The 19,578-nt window shown below is 38.8% G+C and overlaps 1 protein-coding gene and 1 pseudogene across 1 annotated transcript in view; one reads left to right on the forward strand and one right to left on the reverse strand.

Annotated features, from left to right (window-relative positions):
• Positions 1-336: 336 nt before the first annotated feature.
• The window catches only part of dph1 (diphthamide biosynthesis 1), a 398,493-nt gene continuing 379,251 nt past the window's right edge, over positions 337-19,578 (reverse strand). Inside the window, exons 11-13 of the mRNA XM_088345579.1 lie at positions 8,834-8,912; positions 2,933-3,061; positions 337-706 (exon numbers count right to left, since the gene is read on the reverse strand). Coding sequence (XP_088201705.1) covers positions 620-706; positions 2,933-3,061; positions 8,834-8,912 — 295 coding nt within the window. The 3' untranslated portion in view covers positions 337-619. The remainder of the gene's footprint in view (positions 707-2,932; positions 3,062-8,833; positions 8,913-19,578) is intronic.
• On the forward strand, positions 12,663-12,805 carry LOC148358886 (U2 spliceosomal RNA; annotated as a pseudogene).

Here is a 19,578-nt window from a genome sequence, read left to right on the forward strand (position 1 = left end):
CAAAAATACAACGACTGGAGAGAGCGAACGCTTCCAAAGTGAAGATTGGGATTTGTTCCACATTTTAGCCATTGTTTCTTATTTTGAGTTTTTTCTAGCTATTGCTGATTAAAACCGCAAAGTCTTTTCTCTTAGGCAAAAACGCCAGTCAAGCTAATGCCAGCTGCCGTTAGTCACGAGAAAAGAAGAAATTCCACTGCAGAGCAAAGCCATAAGCGTAAGAAGGATTTTATTTTACATCATATTTTTCTACATTTCATGAAGGAGTCTATCACGTCAGACTGCCAATAAACATGGCAACAATTCTAAGCATTTACAAGAACTTCCCCCAATCTTGAAAACACAACCTTAAAAATCAAGCATTTTCAAAGATTTTGAGCACCCGTACGAACCCTGCACATAAATGGGGGTGTTGTCATCGTGTTGAATAAATAAAGTGCACCGTGCATCCTAGAGGGGGAGTCGACTCGTACGGCTCAAGGTCAAAAGAGTCGTTTCTGAGAACCCAGTTATCTTTTCCCTTTTTCTTACCGCAAGGACCGTCCCCGAGTGGATATTAAAGCGACAACGCGTGTGGAGGAGAGCACTTTTTTGGCAGCAATGTTTCAGGGTGGTGTGGTCATTCCCCCTGACAACCACAAGGGGAGCACTGTCCCTGGCTGCACGGTTCCTTGGCTTTCTGCGGGGGAGCAGCTGAAGAGCGAGGCTGAAATAATATAGAGCAATACAAGGACATTAAAAGGGAAGAAGAGTTTGTCACTCAATGAGGAGATTCAGGGAAGCAGAGGTAGAATGTATGGCCCCCGAGTACCACTAGAGGGCACTGTGGTCACATACATACAGTAGAGCTCCCACGCTGCAGAAATAGGATCTCTATCAATTTATATCTTGTTCCACAGGAAGATCAATTTATAAGATTTTTGTCATTGATATTAATTTTTTCTTTGTTTTGTACTAGATTAAAAAATACAGAAAAAAATGTAATATTTTAAACACATTCAAAGCATGTTGTTTTTGCAAAAATGAACACTTGTTTAAAAAATCAGTGATTACTATTTCACAAAATTTGATTTTTAGAGTAACCTATGAAAAATTGAAGGTTTTTTTATACGGTGAAATTATATTTTAGTAATTATCATATTTTTAAATATATTATGTAGTCAAATAGGAAAAAAATTGGGAAAAACTGTCTTTTTTGTAAAATAAGAAAAATGTTGAAAAACAATGAATTCTTTTAAATTTTCTATTTATTTTAACATAAAAACAAATGACCTGTGACTTTTTCAAGTAAAATAAGGAAAATGTATTGAATAACATTTTAAACATGTTTTTTGTTGTAAAACAAGAAAAAATGGAAAAAAGCTTCTGCTTTACTGTATTTATTTATTTTTAACTTTTTTTTACCGTAAAATACGAATATATATTTAAAAAAAATTGTCTATCACTTTATTGTTTCACAATATTTTAAAACATGTTTTTGTTGTAAAAAATAAAACAAAATAAAAACTCCAGTATTAATGTACTGTAATTTTGACATGCTTTCTGGTATTTAAAAAAAAAAAAAGAACATATTCATTTAATTTGTCATTATATTTGAAACGTGTTTAAACAGTAAAACAAGAAAATACATTCTAAAAATTAAGTAATCATTTTTCTGTGCATTTTTGTCACTCATCAAGCTAGTAAAACACATTGAAACAAATTGATTTATATTATCATTCGACTCTAACTATATCATGTTCCTGTGGTGAAAAAAATACTATTATTTTACGATATAAATGACTTGTTTTTCACGTTAAATAAGATGAATACATTCAAAACATTATTTTATCATTTGATGATATTTTAAATGTGTTTTCATAGTATAAGATTAATATAGAAAACATTCATTATTATTTAACTGGATTATTGACTTGTTTTTCTCGTCAAACAATACAAACATTTTGGAAAAAAGATTATTATCATTTCATTGCCCATTTTTGTAGTAGAAAAAAAAAGAAAAATACATTGAAGAGAAAATTGATTTATTTCACTTTATTTAAAAAATGTTGTTTAGTAAAACAAGACAAAAGGACAAATAACAAAGCATTATATCACTGTATTTTTTACTTATTTATTTTTTAGTAAAATAAAAAAAATATAGTAATATAATTATGAATTATTTCATGTATATTTGCACATAATACATGGAATAGCATATTAGGACTCGCTACACAGAAGATCAAGCTCAAAGAGTTTTGCACATTTTATTATATTTTAAAACTGTTTTGGAGTAGAAAAATCTAAGATAAAACCCATTTTATCATAAAATATGAACAATGAGAAATAAATATGTATGTGTTTATTATTTAGCTATATTCTGAAACATATTTTGGGAGAACATTTTTTTTTAATTATTATTTTATTATTTTTTATTATTTTACTGTATTTTTTAAAAAAAATCTCGTAAATAAGAAAAGTCTATTTAAAAAATGGTTTTATTTTGTCATTGTAAAATATATGAGACATGTTTTTGTAGTGAGATAAGATATATTGAAATAAATATGTTTTACTTTAATTATGTCACATATTTTTGTTGTAAAGCAGAAACACAAATATTATCTTAATATACATTTTACATGTTTTTCTCGTGAAAAAGAAATATAGAAAAAAATAGTAATTTAGCATATTAAAATATTAGAACATATTTTTTGTAAGGAAATTATAAAAAAAAAATATAAAAATACATGAAAAATAAATGAATACAAAATAAAAACAAAATAAAAACAAATAAAACAAAGAATATGTATTTTTAAATCAAAATGCTGTGCAATTTATGAACTTCAGAATTGCTACACTAAAAATAACAATTGAAACAAATGATTTAAAAAAAATAATATTTAAAACGAGCAAAATTATTGAACTTCCTGTTTCTAATTGTATATTTCCTCACCTGAGAGCGAGGGGGCCGAGGCGGCTGGTTCTCCGGGTGGTTGGGGGTCCAGGGCCCCAGGCTCTGGTTGGAATAGAAGTCCATGGGGTAGACCTCCTTCCAGCTGGCCTCCTGGAGGGCCACAGCTGCCTGAGGGGAGAATGGAGAGAGCAAATGTTGAAAGGAGATTGAGAGCTTCCAGGTTTTTATCCATTTTTTAAGTCTTTCCACGTTGTGAGTGAGGGGGGAAGAAGACAGGTGTCAAAAAATCCAGCTTGGTACAGGTGAAGTTGTCACTGTGATGTCGGTGTGAGAACAGGTGGTCTTTTCTTTTGTATTTTGGACATTTCGTAACATACACAGATAAATAACAAAGAAGTTCATTGTAATTTGAGTAATAATAACTACCATAGTAAAAATAATACTTGAAAATTACTGGAAAATTCGGACTACAAGCCTCACATTTTTTCACAAGCTTTCAACCCCGCGGCTTATGCAATGGTGCGGCTAATTTATGCATTTTTGACCAAGTACAGCATGGTGGCACCCATCCCTCTCCGGGCCAATATATGTTATATATAGCTTAAAATCAATCTTAAAAAACAATATTTTGAAGCAATGAGAGTCCATTATGCTTTATCTGCACCGCTTATCCTCAGTAGGGTCGCGGGGGTGCTTGAGCCCGACCCAGGTGTCTTCAGGCAGTGGGCAGGGGACACAACTAACTAGTTGCCAGTCGCAGGGCAATCAGAGACAACTCACTCGATCATGTTTTTAGAATGTGGGAGGAAAACGGAGAGCCCGGGGGAAACCCACGCAAGCACGGGGAGAACTTGCAAACTCCACACAGGAAGGTTTGATTCCATAACCTCAGAACTGTGCCGCACATGGGCTAACCACTGCGCTGCCGTGCTGACCCGATAAAAGAGTCAAATAGAACTAAATCAAAACAAACCGCTTTCAAAGGGGTAGGAAGGAGTTTCTGTACACTTAAGGGCTGCATGTCGTTCATGTTTTTGTAGTTTCCTCTTCTCTAACTGATAAAAAGTTCCTACATGTTTGCTAATGAGGTGATAGTTTGTATCGACTGAGTTGACAATAAGAAACTTCAAAAAACATGCAGGACATGCGGCCATAGAGGACGAGGTATCCTGCCTCTGATTTATGGCGTTCCACAGGGCTCCATTTTGATCCCCCTGTCGTTTGAGTTCAATTTACTGCACGTCATGGACAGAAAACAGGAATTACAATGCTTATTTTCTGTGGTGCCTGTACATCCCACTCGAAGGGACCTTTGAGGTGGTTGTCCCACCCTCTTAAATACCCCTGTCAAAAACTTTGTGTGATGTACACGATTGTCATCACACGGCGACACGTCGAAGGTGAACAATCCCGTGCGGAGCTAAATCAAATTTGCTTAGCCTTGGCGGAGGTCTCCTCTCTCGTATTTCATGGCACATGAGGGCGGAGCTTGATTTATTTGAATGGCATCCAGGTCACTCCTGCCACTTTTCTACTTCCCTTCATTTGAACGGGAACAAACTCAAAGGATGAATTTTTCACCAGCATGTTTTTTTTTCATGTTGCACTCTCTCACTTCCCTGTCCTTATTCCGTGGCCCCGCCTTTCCGCGCATGCTAGCTGGTGCCGCTAATCCCCCCATCCCATCCCCCTCCGACAAGAACCGAGCGCCGTCTTATTGACTATAAATATAACATGAGAGGGCCTGAAAATAAGTGCCTGCCTTCTCGGTTCCTTTTTCCTCACTCCCTCTGCCGTCGTCGTCTTTCTAAATGCCACGGCGAACGTAAAATAGTTCGCTGGTGAGCGACCGTGCAGGACGGGTTTCTTTAGAATGGGAGGGCAAAGCGGGCGCTTGTGTGGGGAGAAAAAAAACATGGCGCTTTATAAGCAGAGGAAAAACAAACATTTCCTATTCATGAGGCCGGTCCCCTCAGAGACGTTTCCCAAGGATGTCTGAATGGATTAATAGTTTACATTAGCCAGGAAAATAGGAAAAAAAACATTGCTCTTATAATACTGAAAAAGATTTGTGTTAAGTCAGGGGTCTCAAAACCACCATCTTCTGGAACCCCAGTCTTAAAAAATATATACACTTGCTACTTGTCGCTTTGGTTATCGGTGGTTCACTCCATCACGGATTTTGATTGAATGTATTTGGTTTTTATTGTCATTGATATCATTGTATTGTGCATTGTGTTCTGATTAACTATCTATCTATCTACCTTGGTCATATCCCTCAAGAGAGGTGACCGACAGCAAGAGAAACACATATACAAAAACAAGGAACAGAAAAAAGGAAAAAGTAGCAAAAAAAAAAAAAAAAAATGAAATTGACCATGGCCAACCCAAATGCCCAAATACCCAAACAATTTAAGCCCCTCGGCCCCCAAGTTGGTCATGCTTTTGTCCCTCCAGATGAAACGGGAAACAAGAAAGCGACCATGTCACTCGGGTCAGGGTGACACAACACACTTTTCTCTTCAACAGCAGGGGCCGACAGTTTTCACTGGTTTACCCCTGCCGTATCATAGAACACGTCCAAACATCCCACTATCCTTTTACGACACCTCTCCACTCATTCCGATCACCAACTAGTGCTCTAGCTTCCACTACATTTAGACCTCTTTCCTGCAGTGCACTCATAACACCATCCATCCACGTGTTCTGATTAGAGGTACAAAAAAATTCAGCCCGACCCGATCCGAGTCGCGGGTTTATAAACCCGAACCCGCTTAAACGATGAACTTGATTTGATAACCGAGCCCGAAATAAACCCGATGCTTTAATCTGCCGCCAAAGTAAACACGAGGTTTTACTTCAGCGCCGAACTGTGCGTTTCGGCAACGTGCAGCGAATGAAAGTGAGCGAAATGGCACCGAAACGAAAATCATATTCTGCAGACTATAAGCTGCAAATAGCGAAATATTTGGCCAAAAAGTCAAGTCAAGTCATGTTTATTTGTGACGCCCTTAATCACAAAGAGTCTCAAAGGGCTGCACAGATCAAAGACTATTGCAAACTACGGACTATTATGACATCCCCTGATCTAAAACCTACATGAGGGCAAATAATACACAGATATTGTCAACATGAAATATAAGTTATTTATATGCTACAGAATAGAAGTGTGTTTTAAGCTTAGACTACCATTTCGGTCTTTTCAGAGTTAAGGCACAAGAAGTTGAGTGACATCCATTTTTTTTATCTCAGTGAGGCAGGCCTCCAAATTTCCAGTTTACTGTGGCAGATTCCTCCATCGGATGATATAGTTGAGTGTCATCTGCATAGCAATAAAAACTGATATTATTCTCGTGAATAATATCACCCAATGGAAGCATGTAAATGCTGAAAAGAAGGGGGCCAAGTACTGAACCCTGCGGAACACCACAGGTAACACTAAAGGGCTCAGATGACATTTCACCATATTTAACACAGTGCCTCCGATCTGGAGGTAGTATCTGCATCATAAGAGGACGGTTCCTGAGAGGCCATTCCATTTTTCCAACCGTTAAAGTAAGATATTGTGGTATTTGGCCAAAAAGCAGAAAGAAAGTTTGTAAAGCTTGTAAGCCTATGCTTTTTTCAACACTTTTCATATTGTTTAGTTGTATTACAGTACTTTTTTACACTTTTCACTAGATTTTATAAACCTCTAAGTCAGTTTTCAGGTATTTTCATACATTTCAGTACCTTCTTCCAATTTTTTGGTATTTAGGTTTTTTTCTTGGGGTTTTTTTGTACTTTGTTGTTTTTGGGTTGTTTCAGTCATGTTTTGGAGATTTTCAGTCGATTTTCATTTTAAGGATCGTTTATGGGGTTGCTTTTTGGTTGTTTTTCGAGCAGCAAGGAGTAGGCAAAAGTGGCCATGTTCAGAACATTATGTTCAAGTCAAGTGATATTTATTTGTATAGCCCTTTATCACAAAATTCTCAAAGGGCTGTACAGAACTCAAAGACAGCAAAAAAATAACAAATCAAACATAACATCCGCTATATAAAATACTTTTTTGGGAACTGGAATATTTTAAGCAAAATATGGAAAATATAAATATGTAACTTGGTTTACGTAGAATCCAAATGCCGAATATGATTAAATACATGATAATAATAATGTAAAGTTCATACTCAGGTAAAAAAAAAACTATAAGGGAGCTAGCTAGGTAAAAAAAAGGCAATTTCAATCAAAATAGCCAGACCAAAGCTAGATGACTAAATACAAAGGAGGCCGAAATTTAGCATGATAACTAGCAGAACAAGATAAAAAATTAGCTCAATTGCATGCAAAAAAGCTAGGTATCTAGCTAGCTAAATAGCTATAAATGTAGGATGATAGCTAGCTACGAAGCTAAAAAAAGTAGCCACATAGCTAGCTAATAAAACCTGCACATTTTCTTGCTCATTCGCAAAACCCATTTGTAAGAAATCATATACAGAGGAATATTTGAAGGGTGCTTCTTATAATCTGGTGCGCCTTATAGTCCAGAAAATACGGTACTAACCAATGTTCCCTGTAATTTTCCTTACGGGTCTGAGCGTTCACACAAAGTCGGTGAGCAACGCTTGAAACAACAGTGAGCAACAGCAATCCCAAGTGTGGCAACTAAATCATTATCAAACATGTTGAAAACTTGACATCAAGTTACATTTGGCTGAGTTTCCGGCAATGCAAAATGATTTTTCTCTTTTGAATGAATTGACTCATGTACGATTGCAAAGGTTGTACGGCCTACAAACGTCGTTTGTTCTTACAATTCTTTCACAAGATATCCATGTTTTTTTCCACTTTTTAAAAAATCCCTTTAAAAAAAAAAACTCATTGTGTTTATTTTATCCTAGCTGTTCCTTTTTTTTTGTTCTCTATTTACTTTTTTCTTTTTTTTCTGGCTTTTTTCTAAATTTTCCCTTCTTTTTTTCTCTTCCTTTTGTTTCTTTTTTCTCAGCTTTTCACTACTTTTTCATTTTGGTATTTTTTTCTTTTTTGTTCTATTCCCCCCTTCTTTTAAGTCAATTTGTGCATATTTTACATGATATTTGGTCATGTTGGGATTAAAGAAGCAAAAACAACCTGAAGAACCGTTTAGGACCCGAAAGAGCCGGTTCCTTTTAGTGAGCCGAGCCAAAGAAGCCGGTTCTCAAAAAACTCTACTGACTTTACTCAACTTCGTTCTACTTCGACCTTGACTTCAAAATACCGCATTTAGAACACAGCGTCAGGGGAACCCGTGTATTTTTACCTTCGTGCGCTGTAACTTTGACGTAATTCGCTTCTCTTTCAATTTTGAGCCCTGATTTTTGTGAGCTGGCTAGATTTTCTTGTGCGCGGAAAAACTTTGGGTAGTGCGCAATTGCGCACACACGCAGCTTAGATGGAACATTGGTACTAACCAACCTTGTCTCAAAGGACTGCACAGGTTACAATTACACCACCCCGATCTAAATCCTGATTCTGGGAATTTGTGTAACAGATATTATGAAGTGCAGCCATGATTGGTTGCAGTGTTCACTGTCCCATTCAATTCGGAAGGTTAAAAGTCAAAGAGCTGTTAATACATAGTATGAAGAGTTAATTTATCATTAATATTTTATTCATTTATTCCTGATTGATGGTTTGATTCCCTTGTATTACTTTTGTGTTAAACAATAAAGATATGTGAAAACATTGAGGAAAAACCTGCCATGGCCCCCAGGTAACGTTTGAGAGTCCTGTGTTAAATCCTTTAGAGGGCACGTGGCGTCATTTAGCCTGCAGGGAGCGCTGTTTCCCCTTACGAATTACCCGCTCAGAAAAACATCAACTCTTGCCACTCTTGAGAGTGCGGCCGGTGCAACAATGGCGAGTGTGGGCGTTTGGAGAGCCGAAGGTGGGCAAGAGGTCCGGAAGAGTGTTTGGCTTTTCTACCTCGTAAGGAGACAGCAGCGGTTTGGAGAAGGCCGACCCCCAATCGATGGACAGCCGGGGACACGCGATCTGCACCCACCTGAGGGAGAGAAGACCAATGAACTTCGGGCGAGCACAGAGATGATATTTTCTAATAAAATATTTGAATGAATGAATGAAAACTTTATTCGAACGTCAAAATAGAAACGGAACAAAAACAAGAACTCAACAGCAAAATAACTTGACATAATATGTTCGAAAAGGGGTAGTAAGAAGCAAATGCTTATATTCCCTACCCCTTCAACGCCCCTATTAAGTACCCCAATGATAATAACAACAATAGTAATAATATTAATAATAACAGTTATGATATAACAATAGAAACAATAACAACAGAGTTAACCATAGTTCCAGACACACTATTCTAGACACACTCGTATCACTCATACCCCATTTTCTTCTTCTCTGTATTGCACCAGGGATGTTTTTTTTGTATTTAAATTTGAACAATAGTTGGACATTGTTTGATCTGGTCTTGCAAACCGTTCCAAAGCTTGACTCCACACACAGACACACGCATACTTTTCCTGTTGGTTCTCACTGTTGGGATTATGAATTCACTACAGCCCATTAAGTTATAATTTCCCTCTTTCCGAATGAATCATTTAAGGATTTTTTTCTGGCACTAAGTTTTTGTTGACCTTAAATAGCAGTTGAAAAGTGAAAAAATTGACTAAATCATCTAATTTTAATAATTTGGACTGCAGGAATAAAATATTAGTATGGTCTCGATATCCTACCCTGTGTATGGTTCTCATTGCACGTTTTTGGAGGATAAAAAGGGCCTGTAGTGAACTTTTGTATTTATTGCCCCAGACTTCTGCACAATATGTTAAGTATGGCAGAACTAGAGAACAATATAATAAATACAATGCATTCATGTTTAAAATGAATTTGGCTTTATTAATTATTGAAATGCTTTTAGATACTTTAGTTTGTATGTGTCTGATGTGTGTTTTGCAGCTTAACTTATTGTCTATTATGACCTCTAAAAACTTAATTTCTGATACAGCGTCGATTGCAGCACCATCCATTTTTACTTCTAAATCTTGATTTGCCTTGCGATTACCAAATATTACTTTGGTTTTATTTAAATTTAAAGATAATTTATTTATATCCATCCATACTTGTAGGTAAATTAATTCACGATTAATGCAAGTTAACAAATCAATACAGTTATCATTTGAACAGAAAATGTTAGTGTCGTCTGCAAATATTACTATTTTCAATCGTTTTGAAACATTAAAAATATCGTTAAATTAAATAACTTTGGGCCCAGGATAGAACCCTGTGGTACTCCACAACAGATGTCCAAGTATTCAGATGACAACTCTCCCATTTTTACATATACCTTCCTCCCCGTCAAATAACTTCCATTGCAAAGCCTCGCCCCTCTAATACAGGGTTTATTCTTGTCAGTTGTACGAATAGGGCAAGAAAGAGAATTGAAGAAAAAAAGAGGGAGAGCGAGAAAGATAAAGAGAACGAGAGAAAAAGAGAACCAAACAAACACCACAGCATTTGTTTTGAAACTGTCGCCTGTGTTTCGCCACCCAGCGGCCATATTTCAAACCGCACCTCGTTTCTTTCTCCTGTGTTTCTCTGCGTCGTCTCGCGATCCAGCCCTCGGGCCTTATCTTTGACATCCGCGCTTTAGGGGCAGGCGGGGACGCAGATAAATGAAGTGGAAAAGCAGAGGTTAGGTGAGTGTGAATTTTGATGAAAAAGAAAAAAAAAAAAAGAACGGAGCAGCATTCAGGTCTCCATGGAGGTAGCCTACATAGCTGGCAGACAGAGCGGTAGAGAGGGAGTGAAGGAGGATTTCTGGGTGGGGTCTGCATGTGCGAAGGAGATGAGGAAGACGCGAGAAGAGCAATAAAGATGGAGCAGATGGAGACGAGGGCGGCGGGGCACCAGGCACCCACGACAGAGGCGTGATTGTCTGCCACACAAGAGTGTTTACTCTCGAAAATGCGTGAAGACGGGAGGTAAACAGCTGGAGGGGAGGCGGAATATTTAGGGCTGCAACAATTCATCGACAAAATCCCTATTAAGACAGTCACGCAAGTCTTGAGCAATGTTCCCTCTAAGCTGCATGTGTGCGCACAAGAAAATCTAGCCAAGCTCACAAAAATCAGGGCTCGAAATTGCTAATTAAGAAGCAAATTGAGTCAAAGTTACAGTGCATGAAGGTTAAATAGACTAAATTTAACAATAACAAAATACATGGAACGGCAAAAATGATGTTGGCAAGCTGTTTGGATTTATTTTCATTTTGTTTCTGTCGCATTTGGGAGGTCGCTGGTTCGCGCCTCGGCCGAGTCATACCTAAGACTTATAACATTGGTAAAATGGCGGCGCCCTCTGTTGGCTGCGGCTGCATCGGCTCGCTACAACGGGTCAGGTGTATCGACATTTCGTTCTGTGTACATTGTTACAAAGAATGACAATACAAAGGAAATTATTTTTATCATTATTTTAGGTTAGTTTTGCCGGAGATCAAAGGGATCAAAGCCAGGAGAGAAAGCTTACCACATGTTGTGAGTCATCATTTTATTCATAATTAGTTTCGTTTGTCTTTTATTAGCATAAGTAATTGAAAGCAATCAAGTTAAATTAACCCTACCCAACCCTGTATGTATATATATATATATATATATATATATATATATATATATATATATATGAGGAGCCTTTGGGACCCTATAGAGCCAGCTCTTCTCAGTGAGCCGAGCCAAAAGAGCCAGTGTTCTAAATAGAGCTGTCCTATGACCAATGGGGCGATGAAGCTTCACATGACAACGCCATAACGATAAACCTAGAGAGCATGTGTCATTTTATTATTATTTTTTTTCTTCATTTATTGCGTGAGCCATTGAGTCAGACTGACAAGAAACAAGAACAAGGCAGCAATTTCAAGCATTTTCAAGAACTTCACACTATAATCAAGCATTTTCCTCACCTTGAAAACCAACATTAAAATTCAAGCATTTTCAAGGATTTCAAGCACCCGACTGAACCCTGTGTAAAGCAGAACCCTGTGTTTATTATCAATTTCAATTATCAATTTCATGATAGATTTAAAAAGAATTAAAAAAAAATATCCTAAAGGTGACTACCGTTAATTCCGGACTATAGAGCGCACCTGATTATAAGCCGCACCCACCACTTTTCAGGCGATTTGCCGCTTTTGTTCTTACACAAGCAGCACCCATGTATAAGCCGCGTGCGCCCGCATTAAAATCTGTGACACAATCACAAGTTTAACTCAGATCAGGCTGTATGTCTCACAATTGAAACTACATAGATAATACACAATTCAAGAACCACAGTTGGTATCATAAGTGGAAAATGATACCTGTAATTAACGTATAATGCAGACTTGTAAAGTCCGGGTGCCGTTGAAAGTAATCCAAGGAAAGAAAATGTATATTTCCAAAGTTAAGGGTGGGAAAGATATATATCCACTATTGTCCGCTGCGACAACAGACAATCTACCGGTAACTCAGCTTTACCCCAATTCCCATCAGCCCGCGTTTGCTCCGCCCCTTGTTTTTGATTCGTCCGTAGAACACATAACAGAGTAAATCTCTCAAATAAATACATGAGAAATATATACAGTTGCAAATACATATTATACATGGTTACACATATTTACGAAGAAAGACGGTACACCGAGAGAGTTTTCAAAGCTTTAATAATAATAATATAACTTTCATCCCAAACCGTGCCTTTGAAAGGTACCAACACGCTAGTAGGATCACGCTCGCATCGCAAAAAAATGCATCCCATACTTGTTAAATTCACGGAAAATCGTCCTCAACTTCCTTTGGCCTTTTGATTTTTGCATTCCGGAGATGGAATAAGAGCTTGCTCTGTCCACTCCACGCATCGGCCCGGTATTGCAGTACCTCCGGGAACGGTGCATTCGCAATGATCGCAACAAGGCTTTAGGGCTAGGACCTTAGCTTAGCCTTTTGGCTGAGAGTAAGTGTCCCGGCTCCTAGGCTTTGTAGCATATAATGAACTGACCGATAACGGATAATTGATAATGAATAACGAAGATAGATCAATAACCCTTCACTTCCCGCTTTCCACACTTGCGAGAAGTGACAGTCTTGTGGAAAAAGAAGCCTTTTAATTGGACTGACGTGAAAAAGACAAAATAAAGAAGATGAAATGCTGCAACGGTGGCGGTCTGGTCGAGATAAGCGCATGCAGCGAGCAGATATGCGGACAATAGCGCGACGCCTCCTTGGGGATCGTCTAATTACACACTTAAGAGAATATGATAATGGCGTCTCATTCTCCGACGACGTGGGTGTCGAAAGCGACGCCGTTCCTTGGAAAATTGTCTTTTCCCTTTCCACCGTGCGAGACGCTTGTTATGTCGATTGTAGAGAGGCTCGCACAAAAGAGTCATGAGGGACAAATGGAGGTGGGGAAAAGGGGTGCAAATATCATGCAGGCAAAATATATGCAGGCAGCGAGGCAGGAAAATTACTAGTGCAATTACAGTCGTATGCAAGTTTGGGCACCCCTAATAATTTTCAAGATTTTCCTTTATAAATCATTGGTGGTTCGGATCAACAATTTCAGTTAAATATATCAGACAGCAGACACAGTGATATCAGAGAAGTGAAATGAAGTTTATAGGATTTACAGGAAATGTGCGATAATTGCCTAAACAGAAGTAGGCAGGTGCATAAATTTGGGCACCCCAACGGAAAAATTGCAACAATATTTAGTAGATCCTCCTTTTGCAGAAATAACAGCCTCTAAATGCTTCCTATAGCTTCCAATGAGATTGTGGTTGAAGGTATTTTTGACTATTCTTCTGTACAAAACATCTCCACTTTAGTCAGGTTTGAGGGTTTCCGAGCATGGACAGCCCGCTTTAAATCACACCACAGATTTTCAATAATATTCAGGTCTGGGGACTGAGATGGCCATTCCAGAACATTGTACTTGTTCCTCTGCATGAATGCCTTAGGAGAATTTGAGCAGTGTTTGGGGTGGTCTTCTTGTTGAAGTATCCAGACCCGGCGCAACTTCAACTTTGTCACTGATTCTAGAACGTTGTTTGCAAGAATCTGCTGATACTGACTGGAATCCATGCGACCTTCAACTTTAACAAGAATGTCAGTACCCGCACTGGCCACAAAGCCCCACAACATGATGGAACCACTATGGGTAGCAAGTGTTTGTTTTGGAATGCTGTGTTCTCCTTCCGCCATGCATACCGCCCCTTGTTATATCCAAATAACTCCATTTTAGTTTCATCAGTCCACAGCATCTTATTCCAAAATGAAGCTGGCATGTTCAAATGTGCTTTAGCATACTTCATAGACTTTGTTTGTTACATGTGCGCAGAAAAAGCTTCTGCCGCATTACTCTCCCATACAGCATCTCCTTGTGCAAAGTGCGCTGAATAGTTGAATGATGCGCAGTAACACCATCTGCAGCAAGATCATGTTGTAGGTCTTTGGAGCTGGTCTTTGGGTTGAGTTTGACTGTTCTCACCATCCTTCGCCTCTGCTTATCTGAGATTTTTCTTGGCCTGCCACTTGGCTTTAACTAGAACTGTACCAGTGTCCTTCCATTTCCTTACTATGTTACTCACAGTGAAAACTGACAGCTGAAATCTCTGAGGCAGCTTTTTGTATCCTATCCCTAAACCATGATGTTGAACAATCTTTGTTTTCAGGTCTTTTGACAGTTGTTCTGAGGCTCCCGTGTTGCCACTCTTCAGAGAAGATGCAAAGAGGAGAACAACTTGAAACTGGCCGCCTTAAATACCCTTTCTCATGATTGGCTTTACTTGTGTATGTAGGTCAAGGGTCAATGAGCTTACCAAACAAATTTTGTGTTCCAATAATTAGTGCTAAAGGTATTCAAATCAATAAAACAACAATGGTGCCCAAATTTATGCACCAGCCCACTTTTGTCTAAGTATTTATTGCACACAAATCTTATGAACTTCATTTCACTTCTCAGATATTACTGTATTTGTCTGCTATACGATATTCAGGACTCCATTCAGGACATTGGCCAGAAGCGCTGCCTATCCCATGCTAAGAACATTATCGGGGACCCCTCTCACCCCCATCATGGACTGTTCACTCTGCTAGCCTCTGGGAAGAGGTACTGCAGTGTGCGGTGCAGGACCACCAGGTTCCGCAGTAGTCTAGTCCCCCTGGCCATTAGACTGTTAAATGGTCAATCTAACATATAGTTAACCTAAATCTTAACGGCTGCTAATCTGACTTTTTGCACTACTGGCAGTTCTTTATAGCTTGCCACTCCTTGCACATTTGCTCTCTGCACTATTGTACTTACAGCGTTATTGTTACAGTGTTAATGTTACTGTTTACCTGACTTGTTAACCTGAATGCCCATTTTGCACATCTGGTTAGCTACTCCTCTTGCACTATCGGCACTATGGTATGGTAAAATACTATACGTAGCCATAATACAATACAACTTTTACTTATATCTGTACATTCGAGGAAACTGTGCGGGTCAGATGTATCGACATTTCGTTCTGTATACACGTGTACTAGAATGACAATAAAGTAGATCTGAATCTGAATCTGAATCTGAATATTTAACTGAAATTGCGGATCCGAACAACCAATGATTTATAAAGGAAAATCTTGCAAATGATGGGGGGCCCATTTTTTCCATATGACTGTACAAAACAATGCTGTCTCCAGTTTGTCTGGACGTCACTTAAAAAATTAAAACAGTATCGGGCAACAGGAAACGAATTGGCGCTTTTTAAATTTTAGCTTCCAAAATGTGAGTCGATCAACTTATTAGAACCCAATAGTGTCAAATGTTTTTCAGCATTTTTGGCTGATATTTTAGGACCAAAAAGATAAATATGGAATTATGTTAAAGTTAAACTCAAGTAGAACTGCAAAATATATTTTTTACCTGAAATCATTAACCATTATCAGCACCGCTTGTCCTCAGTAGGGTCGCGGGGGTGCTGGAGCCAATCCCAGCTATCTTCAGGCAGTGGGCAGGGGACACCCTGAACTGGTTGCAAGCTACACAGAGACAGACTTACTCGCTCATTCACACCTAGGGACAATTTGGACCGGCCAATTCACCTAACATGCATGTTTTTGGAATCTGGGGGGAAATCGGGGTGTCCGGAGGACACCCATGCAAGCACTGGGAAAACATGCAAACTCCACACAGGAGGTTCGATCTCATGACCTCAGAACTGTGCCGCACACCGGCAAAGAAGTTGTGACATTTTTAACATTCAAAGTAATTTTTTCTTGTTTGTTATATATAGTGGTAGGTTCCTAAGAACTAGTATTCGGTATTTGTTGTTCCAGTACTTCAATAGCGATGTTATTGTATATAAATAAATCACACACCACATAATAACATCATTGTATTCGTTTGTTTTGTAATTTTCTTTTAGTATTTATTTTTACCATGATCCGGTGTTCGCTGGACGCGGGAGGCAAATCGCTCGCGTATTCGGATTGTGATCTGAAGACGGAAGTGGATCTTCCGTAGCGAGCGATGGCGGTGTCAGGGACGGAAAACTGGTCGGTAGCCGGGACCGGGAGAGCAAGGCGTGGTCAGGGTCGGAAACGAGTAGTAAGCCAGAACGGGAGAGTAGACATAGTCGTGAACAAAAAGGGATCGTAAGCCGGGATGGGAGAGCAGACATGGTCATAATCAAAACAGGTCGTAGGCGGAGACAAACGGGAGCAAAAACGGGACTGGTGGGAGTCAGGGTCGAAAAAGGCTTGCCTAGTATACACTGAGGTTCGGAGACGGACTGACAACAAGGGACTGACAGGACTGGGTTTAAATAGTGACAGGGAGCCAATCAGAACCCGCGGCAGATGGCGCCAAATGAGCAGGCACAGATGATTCACATCTGTAATCATGACACCATCAGGTTATTACTAGGTTGTTGCTATGTTATTATTATGCTTGATAGACGTACGGTTTTAAGAACACTGATATATTTACATGTATGAATCATAGGCTCATTTTAAAATGTATTTTGGAAACATTTATGGTGTTTTTAATGACACTGATTATGTAAATGATTTATCATAAAATCAAACTTCCTAGAAAATCATAATAACCAATCACGAGTCACTTTCACAACAGGTCCGAGGGCAACTTAGCTGTTCTCATTGGGATTTACCTGGTTACCCCTGGGATAGAATATAAACGATTATAGAAATAAAATACTTCAGTCTATAAAGCAATTTTACCCTAAATTCCAAAAATAGCAGTCAAAACAGTGACATATCAAATAGACACTCCTAGATGACATATTTCCCCTGTAAGCAGAAGAAAACTTATTTTAAAGGGGAAAGTAATAACACCAGTTATTTATTTTTTTCTTACCATCTGTGCAAACAGCGCAGAGTAATTTGTCTTAAGAAAATGCTACCCTTGAATTCGTACATTGTTTTCCCCAAAGGCCACACTTTACATGTCGTTGAATGGAAAGCCATTTTGTCTATAATGAGGTTTTGCGGACGGGCGGGCCGGGTCCGACTCCAAAAAAGTGAAAGCGCCACTCAGCCATCACTCAGTCTTGCTCACACCTGCCGTCTATTTTTTCACTCTCTCCCTTCACACATTTCTTTCATTGCAGCACCGTAGACCCGGACGATTAATCAAACTCAAATCGACGTTGCGGCATAGTACAATGAATTTTTCAAATTGCCAGGGCTGCAATGAAAAAAAAAAATCGTTGAGCTCTTAATGCATGAAAGTGAGGCCGGGGGAAGGAGAACCTGCTCGGTGTGCAGTGGTATTATTCATCCCCTGTTCCGAAACGGTCGAAGTGGGAAATCCTCTGAAATTGTATGATTAGACTGAGCAATCATTGGCAGGGATTTGATCACGCTGAGGATGTTTTATCGACCGGTGATAGATCCCTACTTACGCCGTCGGCGTCACCAGCCGGCACGGCGAATCGAAGAATTCTTGTTTATTTAGGTAATCCTTTGCAAGTTGAGCGCAAGACCATGAAAATGACTAATCACTGGTGCAAAGGAAAACACAAACACTCCCTGTTAATTTCAATTAATTGTCAAGTCTCAGTGTCTATTTCAAGCAAGTAAATTATGATAGCATTAACCCAGTCTTTGGCTCGGTCCATGAGAGCAGAACATATAAAGACTCTCTTATGGAAAGTGCAACTAAAATCTATGACTTCATTTTAAATGATGGCTTCAAATCATAATTGTGTCTTATTTAAGGTGCGCCTAAAGGCAGTGTCTGAAACCCGTGACAAAAAGTTAGCAGACACCAGGGCAGACAACTCTGAGAAGTTGCCTGCCCAGCCATTAAGTTGCCTGCCCCGTTTTTCACAACTTGAAACACATTAAGACGACTATACCCCCAAAACCCATTGTTGCAAAGTATTAAAGATTGATAATCAGAATATATAACAGAACAACACTTTAAAATTAGATTTATTATAAATCTACTTATAAAATGCATGGCATGTATATGACATCACTGTTTTCCATCTGCCATCAGTATGTACCTGTATTGACTCATCTTCATTCATGCGATGTTTGCGTTGCATCCTCTGCTACAAGCCACGTGAACTCCTCTTTCCACCATGCTTTTTAATGTACGTTTACGTTTTGTGGCGTCATCAATTTTGTTAGCTTCTTTTGAATCTTTCTTCTAGGGCTGAGGTTTTGGCCTGATTCCTAACCACTTATCTATTTTTTGTGTTCTCTCTGCGTTTACTTTAGAAAATGATATGCAAATGCACGACTTTATAACTCTCGAGAAAGTCCATAGGCAAGAAGTTATTCGATGCAGGCTTCTGATTGGCTGCCGAGTATGCCAATTGCCAAACGAACCAAAATTCCGAAATTTCTTAACCGAATGAAGATTTCGAAATTAGAATAAAGCAAACGTTTGATTTGATTTTTTTTTTTTTCTTGAAAAAGTTGTCGGCCACCCGGGCGGAGACGTTTTGTAAGTTGTACGCCCGACGTCAAAGATGCACGCCCCGGGCATCCGGGCAGACGTTATTTCAGACACTGCTTAAGGTAGAGGTGATTTAACTTAAGCATTTCGATACAAAAGTGACGTCAAACTAAATATATGAGTGTTCCCCAGCACACAATTGAAAATATTCTTGGCAACTCTGTTGTAAATTAGTCCGCTCTGATCATAAAGTTCCTCTCAAGTTAAAGATGCATGAGACATATATAACTGCACATTTGGTATTTAACTATATTCAGGGTTCGTACACATTTTTTTAATGACTAAATCAAAGTACTTTTCAACTCACTCAGTGTCATAATGTATGAAAACATTTTCAAAAGCATGGTCTCCGAGTCCCAAAATGTAAAAAGTACTTTTTTTGTTTTGTCTAATTTAAAAAACTAAACAAAAAAAAAAAGACTATTAGTAAGTATCAAGCCAGACGGAAACTTCAGTGGTATGGTCATGTCACAAGATCATCAGGACTGGCCAAGATAATTCTCCAGGACAGAGTCCAAGGGGGCGAGAGAAGAGGAAAACCGAAAGAGAACTAGGCCGACAACATTAAGGAATGGACTGGTCCCAACTTCGACACCACTCGAAAACAGGGCAGGAACCGTCAACAGTGGAGAAAGCTGTCCAGAGTTGCATCCTCATTGGTGCCCCAACCGCCCATGTGGTTAAAGGATCTGCGAACCGCAAAC

Source organism: Urocampus carinirostris, chromosome 10, assembly GCF_059441175.1.
Source record: "Urocampus carinirostris isolate Australia breed hairy pipefish chromosome 10, RoL_Ucar_1.0, whole genome shotgun sequence".
Lineage (NCBI taxonomy): Eukaryota > Metazoa > Chordata > Actinopteri > Syngnathiformes > Syngnathidae > Urocampus > Urocampus carinirostris.